Source organism: Rutilus rutilus, assembly GCF_951802725.1.
Source record: "Rutilus rutilus genome assembly, chromosome: 7".
Taxonomy (NCBI): domain Eukaryota; kingdom Metazoa; phylum Chordata; class Actinopteri; order Cypriniformes; family Leuciscidae; genus Rutilus; species Rutilus rutilus.
Genome location: NC_140221.1, coordinates 4,822,087 through 4,833,083, shown reverse-complemented (window position 1 = coordinate 4,833,083; position 10,997 = coordinate 4,822,087). Strand labels below are relative to the sequence as shown.

The following is a 10,997-nucleotide window of genomic DNA, read 5'->3' as shown; positions in this document are numbered from 1 at the left end:
TTTGCAAAAGTAGATCAAGTTTTAATTTTCAAAAAAATAAGGTCTTAGCATTTTACAGCCTTTCACCACCACAAAAAAAAAAGTACAACTAAAACAATTACAGAGTCTTGCGTATTATCAATGTGAATTTAAACGCCACAAGTTACAGCCCCACAAAGTAACAAAAAACATCTGAATACAAGAATACTAATCGTATACCAATATAAACATCCAGGCCCCTGCAACAGTATCAAACTAAAGCCCACTTTTAAACAACAAACATGTTTTTGGTTATGGAGTTGCTCTTGGTTGCAGTGTCTGCATGGGCTTGATATCCAATGACCAGTTTCTGCGGGAGTCCAAGACTTTCTTTATACTTTTGACTGAAAGGGAAGCAATATGAGAGAAGTGAACAACTCGTAGAGCAGACAAGTCTTCTTGGGAACCTATATTTAAAAAAAAGAAAGGTTCTTTATTGGCAACTATGGTTCCATGAAAAACATTAAACATCCATGGAACCTTTTCATTGCACAAAAGTTTCTTTATAGTGAAAAGGGGTTCTTTAGATTTTAAAAATGACCTTCAAACTAAGAAGAAAAAAAATAATCTTTTAAAACCGGTTCTTTAAGAAACCAAAATGGCGTCGGTGAGATCGCGGACCTTTTGGAAAATGCAAAAAATGGTTTTTTTTTGTTTGTTTTTTTAAGTAAAGGGATCTGGAATGTCACCAAAACCCCTGAGTGTTTCTGTTCAACATCACACTAAATACTACCAAGCCACGCCTCCTTTTTCTCACTCCACTGGCCCACATCAGGTTCATGTACTGATGCTTTGGTGGAGAAGAACCAACAGATCTGCACTCTTCTAATCGACAGTGGCAAATGTTTACTCCTGATTTCTGTGGTCTGCAAGTGAAGAGTGCTGTGCAAGGCAAGTACTAGGGCTCAATTTGATCTACTCTTAAATCCCAAGAATTTATCTTTTAGTCCGTGCTGTAAAGCTGCACGATTGATCGCAATCTCAATTCAAACACCTACACCATCTTAATCCTAAATGACAACGATTGACCGGTGTCTATTAAACCTCAAATCTGCGTTGGTGCTGCAGCTGAGCCAGAGAAAGCAGTTATGTTTAGGTATGAAACGACTTCACAAACAGTCTTTTCAGTGTGGTTAAGTGCTACAAAGAGTCAAATTAAATCACAGAAGTACTGGAATAAAAGTTTATAGTTCAGATATAAACACTGATGTCTATGGAGGCTATCAAAATAGAGCAGATCACCTTTTGGAAAAAAAACTTGACGCTTCAAATGAAGATAGTATCAATTACGTTGTTACACCAGTAGGTGGCGACAAGTGACTTTAAATGAATCCCTTGAATGAGTGATTCAATGACAAATACATTTAACAAAGGCTTATTCATCCAGTATTGAAACAAATTAAGTCTTCATGTGTGAGTCATTGAATCCTTCATTAAAAAAAATAAAAATTACACTTTTTCAACTCATCAGGAGAATTGTGATCTCTATTTGAAACAAGAAAAACTCAAATCTCAATTTATCCAGAATTGTACAGCTCTACTATGCTGTTTTCAGTTGATGAAAGAACAAAACTTTGTGGCGTGCCACAAATTTGCCATGTACTGTACCTGAGACATTCCCAAATTAATCAACATTGAATCGCGAGCTTGTGAATCAAAATCGAATCATGAAATGCGTCAATGCCCAACCCTAGCAAGTGTGCCTTAAACAATGATAAACCCAAATCTGCTCTGACTTTAGTAGAAAATGCTTTAGATCAAATACTGTTTACACTTTAGATTCAGAGCATTGGGAATCTCGCAGCTGTACAGTATATCCTAGCAGCCGAGGACTGCAGGCTGTTCCCCATCCGTCTGATATGATGGATAATTAGCTTCATTAGGTTGCTAGGCACAAATTCCTTTCTCATGATCATTAATGTTTACAGCACCATGAGTGGTCAAATGCTTACATCTGGCTCTGCCTGACATCATTCAAAAGATGTCCAAATCTATGAAATCAAAAAACTCAAACGCATATCATATCATATGTCAGATGTAAGCCCTCATTCATATGGAAGCTTGTTTCTGCCACAGAATAAAAATAAATAAGGTAATTGCAATTTTTAATCCCACAATTCTGACTTTTTAAAATCGCACAACTCAAGACTTTAAAACTCGTATTTCCAAGTTTATATATCAATTCTAAATCTGAAAAATCTGAATTGGGAGTAATAAATTCCAAAGTGCAAAAAAAGCCAAAATCACATGTTTATATTTCATAATTATGACTTTTTTCTTTATCAAAATGCCGAGATATTAACTCACAATTGTGTGTTAAAAAAATAATAAAAAACGTTGGGAGATAAAAAGGTTGCAATTACCTTAGTTTTTTTAGTTTTTTTATTTGGGGAAACAAGCTTCCATACATGAATTCATATTGTCTGATAAATAAAGCAGAAGTGTTGGCCATAAAAAGCAGGATTTAACAGCTAATGCTTATGTTTATACAACAGAACTAAAAGCATGCTTACCCTATGTATGTAACGGTCTCACAGTTCTCAGCATTGGAGGTCCAGATGGCAATTTTGTCCCCTTTGGCTCGGATATTGATTACACTTCCACAGATATCCCGACTGAAGGAGCCAAAGCCCTCTCCAATAAGACACAACATCTGCCACAAGAACAAACGTATATTCAGCATACATTTAGCTGTAGCTCAGGCTTCAACAAAAGCAGCTTTCTGAACATAAAGTAATAAATATTTTCATACAAACAATGATAAGTTCTGATAATTTATAACTTTTTCCAACAGACAAACAATTAAATCCCAAAGGTTAAATAAAGCAAGGAAATATATTGTTTCTGACCGTTTCCAGCCAGAACCGGTCAAGTTCAGTGTGTCTGTGCTGCTTGGCTAGAGTAATCAGCCAGCGGCCACCGCATTTATTACTTCTGTCTTCCCACATGGGCTCTATGCCATCCTGTAAAGAAACAAAGAAAATGCTTTACAAAGAGTCACTGCAGAAGTGTAATAGGAATACATTTCTTGAGAGTAAACACAATTACATTAACAGAACTAAATGTAGACAGCCATGTTTTGAACTGTAAACAATGCTTCAGACATTAACGGGACAGATATGCACAATGTTAAATAAACTGAAGAAAAGTAGTAAGTTACACCAGACTCACCTTGAACATCGAGTAGTCACAGCCAGAGGACAGTTTGCTTGGCAGCTGTATGTTGTTGTATAATCTGAAACAGAAAAACATTTTGCAGATGAATTTGACAAACACCTTAATATTCAGAGGATAATTCAAATGTCTATCAAGTGTAGAGGTTGAGGCCTTCCGGTGAAGAACCACCTAGGCTCTAGGGCCAGTTGTTCAAAGGTAAGCTGACCGGATTTTGGTTATCGGATTGGATCAAATCTTGAAAATGGGTTGTTCAAAAGGGAAAGAAGGAATCTGAAATCAGATTAGATCACGGAATCCAATCCTAGTTTTAATCTGGATCAAACCTTCAGTTTGTGTTGTTCAAAAACTTGTCAGTAGGATTTGGATAACTTTGATCCAAAAAAAACAGGATTATCCTGATCCCAACAGGGGGGTAGGATTTCAAGGTGGATGCCAGGAAGAAAATGTAGTAAAACTTGGTAAAAAATACAACATTTGCATCATGTAATATACACACACACTCATTTTTATTTTGCTTTTGATTAGCTTAACTGTTAAAGTAATACATTAGAAGTAGACATTAGGCTACATATTAAGCCTTTCAGTAGCCTACTGTAAAGTAAAAATGAGATTTTGGCGCTATTAAATAATCCCCAAACAGCTGTAAAAATCAAACAGAAATATTATATTTAATTCAAAGTGTTTTATCACTGTTTCTAAACTACATTGGCACAATCATAAGAGATGAACCAGTCAAAAGATCTTTGCAAGCGAACACAAAGTTGTTTTGGTGAACGCTATACGAAACTTTTCTGAGAGAACGCAAAAGCATTGAAATATTATTTTTTTCCCCCATCTCATATTTTTTACATGACCATGTCCCTTTGGGGGTTCCGTAGAGCACCAGTAATCCAGATTTGGTAATCGAAAAAAATTTACATCCAGATCAGGCTGATCCAATCCAATTTTGCTTTGAAAAACCGGCACAAAAGTAAGATGGATTACCTGATCCTGGATAGCAAAACATGGGATTTCCAAATCCAGATCATTCTGATCCAGATTAAACTTTCTGAACAACTGGCCCCTCATGATTACAACCACAGCAATTTTTTTTTATTTTTTTCAAGAGCTCCAGGTTTGCTGTGGGTGTTTGAAAGGTTGCTTAATTTGGCCAAAAGGTAATTTTGCAATTATTGTCATATAATGTGATTTGAACTGCGTTACATGATAAACATCCCATAATGCTGCTGCTTCGACACCCAGGAAGATTAAAGGGTAACTTTCGCCAAATTGCAACCTAGGCTATTTTTGTTAATCTATCCGAATCAAACATTCGTGTAAAAGCATTAATTAGAAACGCCACTTTTAAGATTGACCGTATTCTCGTTTTCGGTCAAAATGCCTTTTGAATGGGAGTGAATGGGGCACTTCAGTGATAGCATCAAAAACGCTATTTTTAAAACACTAAGGAGGCTCGACACAACATATAAAACTGTGCTTGAAGTATCACCAGGGGCTCTACACATGAACTCCAGCATTGACTACATTGTGTACACAGAGTTTACTAAAAAGAAAGGTTTTGTACGATTCGCTTTATCAGTTAGTGTTTTCCGGTGGCTGGAATTTTGTCAGTCAAAAGTAGTCGATCTCCATCTTTACTCTCCTCATGTTACGTTGCATTCGGAGATCGACTACTTTTGACTGACAAAATTCCAGCCACCGGAAACACTAACTGATAAAGTGAGTCGTACAAAACCTCCATTCTCCATTCCCAAAATGATGCTTTTACACGAATGACTCGGGTAGATGAACAAAAATAGCGTAGGTTGCAATTTTTGGCGAGAGTTACCCTTTAAAAAAGACAAAGTACACAATCTGCTAACAATAGAAATGTTAGATGAACTCTTTTTTTTGGTAAAATCCTAAGCCTTTTAAATGGCTTAAAGTGCATACATAATGTGGCAATAATGCTCAGATAAAAAATATATATGTTTTGATAACAAATAGTCTACATCTTATGATATTATTGCACAACGCTGGTAAAATTAATAACGTAAATTGTAATAGTATTGGGTGCCCGTTGAGCCATTTTATATTGCATAAAAAATATGCATCAGCAAAAAAAATGTAAAAAGTAATTCTAAATTGTAATGGTTAACCTGCAGAGGGTGCCAAAAGCCTGAGGATTGTAACCTTATACCGCACGCTTTTGAAATCAAATCCTTGAATAACTATATTTAATTCAAAAGTTCCTATCACCCAGTCTTCAATATTTGAACAGCGACTGTTTCATTAACATTTAATTAAACATATGAACATGAAAACATGGAAAATCAAAGCAGGGGACAGAACGGTTATTTTGAAATTGTCATTAACAACATGTTGACGAATTCACAGGTTTAACTTTACATAACAGTGGAGAGAATTTTCATTAATGTCTGCTTTTCATTCGGTTTCATTCACTCTGGGTGTTTAAGTGGAGGACAACTCTAATTAATGCAAGGCTGTCGTGATTTTCATAGCTGTGCTAAAAACGGAGGTACGGGTTAAATTGTAAGAATCATTATCCGTGAGGGAAAATAAAATGCCAGGATGGTACATAAGCAGTGAACGCTATTCCTTAGCCTATAATGACCTTCGTATGCGGAGTCTGTGAAACTTGGGTCCAAAACCCTCATCTGTGAAATGCATGACTTCTGGTATTTTGTCAATTATTTGAAGTGTGTAAATTGTAACTGAGCATTTGCAACTATAACTTTTAAAGGAGTACTTCACGGCTGGCAAAATGGGCTTTTGAAATCAGTGCTACCCGACTAGAGAAAATTAAGAAAAAAGGCTGTTGACTTTTGTCAAATAGGTAAGAAAACTTTAAAGAGTTAGTTCACCCAAAAATGAAAATTATGTCATTAAAGGTGGTATCAGCGATTTCAGGCCCAAACATAAATGATCACATTCATCTAATATTTCGCTAGCTGCACGCCCCATAAGCATGCTGTCAAAAAACCGTGTCTCTCTAGGTAGCCTAGGCTCTGAGATCTGCACACAAAAACAGTTGGTATCAACATCACTCAAAACCAAAATAAATAGTGTTCCAACCAATCACCGACAGGGGCGGGTGTTGTGAGGTTTTGCGCTCGTGCACGGCTGCCTATGACGGCTGCACGCGAAAATCTCACAACACCCGCCCCTGTCGGTGATTGGTTGGAACACTATCTGTTTGGGTTTTGATTGTTTGGCCAAACAGACTGAAAACAGCTGTTTTTGTGTGCAGATCTCAGAGCCTAGGCTACCTAGAGAGACGCGGTTTTTTGACAGCATGCTTATGGGGCGTGCAGCTAGCGAAATATTAGATGAATGTGATCATTTATGTTTGGGCCTGAAATCGCTGATACCACCTTTAATGACTCCCCCTCATGTCGTTCCAAGCCCGCAAGACCTCCGTTCATCTTCGGAACACAGTTTAAGATATTTTAGATTTAGTACGAGAGCTTTCTGTCCCTCCATTGAAAATGTATGTGCGGTAGGGCTGCACGATATTGGAAAAAAATTACATTGCGATATTTTTTTTCCCAACGATATATATCGCGATATTGCGAGCCATCAATCCAGGCTAAAGTCAATCATTACCATTCCATGTTATTAATAATTTCACTAATAAGCAAGCTTCATTACAAGTAAAAAAAGGGCCACTTAATATTTTATTCCAGAAACATATTTCTCTCAGAATTCGGTGAACGTTCTTCACAGGACCTAACGTTCTTCAGGTTCTAGGACCCGAAAAATTATGTTTTCTGTGCTGATTCAGTGACGTGTTCATGTAAACGGCACCTATAACCAGCAAAAGTAATGATTAATAATAATATGTAAAATATTGTGATGTGACATTTTAATTGTTTATTAATAAACAAGTGTTTTCTGTAAAGATTAAGTTGACAATACTGACTCGCGATCTTCGCAGCAGTGATCGGGAGAAATGCACTTTTCATACAGATAAGGCTATTATTATTATTTTTTTAATGGTTCTGTTTAAAAGTAGAGATTTCTGTAGATAATAGTAATATTTCTATTTTATTATTATTATTATTATTATTATTATTATTAGGTGTGTGAGGCGAGTAGGCTACCTTTTATTCTGAGTTGCGGTTCATGGATGATAGTTTATAATCTCCAGTTCAGGCGCTGGCTGCTATAGGCTATTTAATATTTATTTATTAAATCCAGGAAATTGGATAATGAAATACTGATTAAAATTAAGATACAATTAATACGAAACGAAATTCGTTTTAAAGAAAGGTTTTGTGCTTTCTGTTTGAGGTATCTGTGAAAGTTTTAAAGCAGTCTTTTACTGCCGCTTTCATAACGGTCGCGTCCTTAATAACATTGTTTTTTCCTCATAAATACGAACACGAAAAATAAACGACTTTAAAAAAAAAAAAACATCCACAACTTTATAACACTCCAGCAAAGTAGCCTACCTCTTTTTGGTCAACATCCTCCTTTTTGTAGACGAAATAGGCTAGTCCCAAATAGCTGATTTTGACTTTTTTTGCGGCGGATCCTCTTCGTAGCGCATTTTTAGCTATAGGATTGCCAGTGAATGTTGGCTGTGAGCGGTGAGCTGCGGCACAGCGAACCAATCACTGTGCAGGCACGCGGAACGCGTATGTCACCCCAGCAAAAAGCCATACAACAATCTCGTGTTTACTGTGTGCTACTAACGTTACCCTTCACATCGCATGTTCCGGCGATGTGACTATCGCTCATTCGCACATTGCGATGTCGATGTTAAAACAGAATATCGTTCAGCCCTAATGTGCGGTATACTGTCCATGTCCAGAAAGGTAATAAAGACATCAAAGTAGTCCATGTGACTACAGTGGCTCAATCTTAAGTTTATCAAGCGACGAGAATACGCTCTCTGGGCCTCGAGTTAGTTCACGTAGTGTAATAGCGCAGCGCTTCTGTGTTGTACGTCACATGTAGGCTCACTATTGGCCGACGCTGGTCATGTGTGTGATGTACAACACAGAAGCGCTGCGCTATTACACTACGTGAACTCACTCGAGGCCCAGAGAGAAGGAAATGAATAGTGGAATAAAGTAATTATTTTTGTTTACTTTTTGCGCACAAAAAGTATTCTCGTCGCTTGATAAACTTAAGATTGAGCCACAGTAGTCACATGGACTACTTTGATGATGTCTTTATTACCTTTCTGGACATGGACAGTATACCGTCCATACATTTTCAATGGAGGGACAGAAAGCTCTCGGACTAAATCTAAAATATCTTAAACTGTGTTCAGGTCTTACGGGCTTGGAACGACATGAGGGTGAGTCATTATTGACATAATTTTCATTTTTGGGTGAACTAACCCTTTAACACCCATAAACACACTGTGCATGTTAACTAGCGTCAAATACTGCCTTGCTATAGTAGGAAATACTTCTTAGCAAACTTTTAGTCATAAAGGTTATTTAACTCAAACAGTAAACGTTTGGCGGGAGTGAGTTATTTCCAGTTTCCAGTGATGGAGACCAAAGGGCTGCAGAGAATCGTAAATATGGAGAGCGCACTGCGACGGAAAATCTGAAAAACCTCTGTTTGTAATCAACATTTCAAACTGGATGACCATGAACACAGAGGGAAACTGAAAGAAATTGCCGGTCCGTCAGCAAAACGCAGTCATGTACAGGTAAGAAAGCGGTTTACAGTGCTCATTATTGCCATAATGCGGTTCAAAGAGTAGATAAAGTATGATAACATTCAGTGATAAACCTTCCCTTACAATAACTGTTCTGTTAATAACCCTGTCAATCCGTTTATTACTCTCACCCTCATTAACTTTGGGTTTAATCACGGTTATAAATACGAGGGGGTCCTTGGAAAATTTGCAAAAAAGACTCCAAGAAGTTTGAAAACCCTTGTTCTCTAAGCAAATGGACAACTGGGTTTGTTTTTTGTCTGATTGCAAACACGTGACCGTGAACTTACGCCCAAAAGTCCTCAACTGTGTCGAACCTGGTGATGAGCCTTAGATTGTCTTGCCACATTTTGCTCTTGTCGTGCTTGTAGAACCAAAGACCCCATCTACACACAGTACAACATGACAAAAGGAACAAGAAAAGAGCAAGTTAATCAGACATGGCAGAGAGAGGATGTCTCAACACATTTTCAAACGTAATCAGCCTGAACACACCTGTTTTGTAAAGGATGCTTTATACAAGGGTCCTTCAAAATGTTCGTTTCAAATTTATTTTTCTCCCCCTTCCTCCTCGTCACTTTGTCAATCTGGTAAAATGTAAAAAAAAAAATAAAAAAAAAATGATTGTAGGGGCACAACCACATCATTACGGTTGACGCCGTTGACCTTGCGGCGTGAAATCGCTTCAGTAAATGAACAAAGGCATTTAAAGGTTATTTCAACTAGAACAACACAAACGTTATTCGATTATAAAGCGCGTACACGGTTAAATGAGTACTTCAGTTACATTTCAGAGACTTTATGCTCACCAGCTGTACAGCGCAAGACGCCATGATGTCAATCGTGTAACGTTAGCGCGAGACTGATTGAGTTTAGGCCCAACGCGCTCGCATTTATAACTTCAGAAATGTTAAGATAATTATTTTGAAAGGAGAACAATTTTGACATTGTGAATTATTGCAAACTCAACTACCACACTTTCAAAACAATATAAAAATAACTGATTTTTATCATTTCTATCATTTAATAACACCTTTTGGCCATATTACAGTAGCCTAACTTTACATGAAATCTCTTATTTGGTAAAAGGAGCCTTTATTTTAAACGTTAATTGTTACTTTTCTAACAACTAAATGGCAGGTGAAGTTGTGGGACATATTTTGTCTAATATATTATCTCACGGTGAAATGGGCTTGTGACATCCAGTGCAGTGCGTTCATCTCACCACCAGAGGTCTCTGTCAAACGCTTATTGAAATGGGCTCTAAAATGCAACACAACTCAATATTCACACAATTTAATATTTATTCAAAATCCCTTTTTGTGAACTTTTGTTGTTGCAGTTCTGAGCACCAAAATCTGTGTTAATAGTATTAGGTTTTTTTTTTTTTTTTTTTTTTTTAAAGAAGGCCTGATACCAATAGGCTACGTTTAAATTTATCTACATTATGATAGCTAGAATAATATATTAAAAAAATATTTTAAACATTACATAAAATGTGTTTCAATATAATTTTAATATGCTATATTTGTAAAATATAATAAGATAATATATTAAAAAATATATATAAATTGTATTGCACAAATACATAAAATCGAATTGAATTTTTTTATTTATTTTTTGTAGTAACGAGTTAAACATTTAGCCTATAACAATATAATATAATATAATATAATATAATATAATATAATATAATATAATATAATATAATATAATAAACAGACTGTCGGTTTTTTTTTTTTTTTTTTTTTTTTTTTTTTTCATCAATGCAATTTAGTAGTAGGCCAATACAATATAGTATACAGAATTTACATATTAATACATCAAAAACAAACCATTGATTAATTAATAAAAATAATCATAATAATAAATGATATTCATTAAAGATATATGACAAGTCTTTCTTGCTTTCTTATTGACAATGTTCTCCTGACTGGTGCAAAACAGACTGTCAGTTTTTGAGAAGGGTATTCCCATATAGACAGTATATAAACGGGTATTCCTGCACAACCGGAAGCTGCAGTTTCAGGACCCCAGTTCTAGGACCCTTGTTCCAGGACCCTATTTTTTTTGTGACAGCGCCACCTGACCTACCGAACTGGAAACACTAATTTAAGATGGA

The 10,997-nt window shown here is 36.2% G+C and overlaps 1 protein-coding gene across 2 annotated transcripts; it reads right to left on the bottom strand.

Annotated features, from left to right (window-relative positions):
• eif4e1b (eukaryotic translation initiation factor 4E family member 1B) lies at window positions 1–10,017 on the bottom strand. 2 transcript variants are annotated; one of them, XM_084415401.1, is made up of 7 exons: window positions 9,685–10,017; window positions 9,371–9,462; window positions 9,166–9,261; window positions 3,190–3,253; window positions 2,868–2,981; window positions 2,532–2,671; window positions 1–362 (listed from the first exon to the last, which is right to left on the bottom strand). In XM_084415401.1, exons 1-7 carry the CDS (start codon window positions 9,706–9,708, stop codon window positions 248–250), a joined length of 645 nt encoding a protein of 214 aa, XP_084271527.1. In that variant the 5' UTR covers window positions 9,709–10,017; the 3' UTR covers window positions 1–247. The 2 variants fall into 2 exon arrangements, with proteins under 2 accessions (XP_084271527.1, XP_084271526.1); XM_084415400.1 differs by having other exon boundaries at window positions 1–425; window positions 9,685–9,765.
• Between the last annotated feature and the right edge of the window lie 980 nt (window positions 10,018–10,997).

Coding starts and splice junctions, on each gene's coding strand:
- eif4e1b (XM_084415400.1), bottom strand. CDS start 9,708: ATGGCGTCTTGCGCTGTACAGCTG. Junction 9,262..9,370: donor AAGCATCCTTTACAAAACAG/GTGTGTTCAGGC, acceptor TACTGTGTGTAG/ATGGGGTCTTTGGTTCTACA. Junction 3,254..9,165: donor ACAGTTGAGGACTTTTGGGC/GTAAGTTCACGG, acceptor TTTCTGTTTCAG/ATTATACAACAACATACAGC.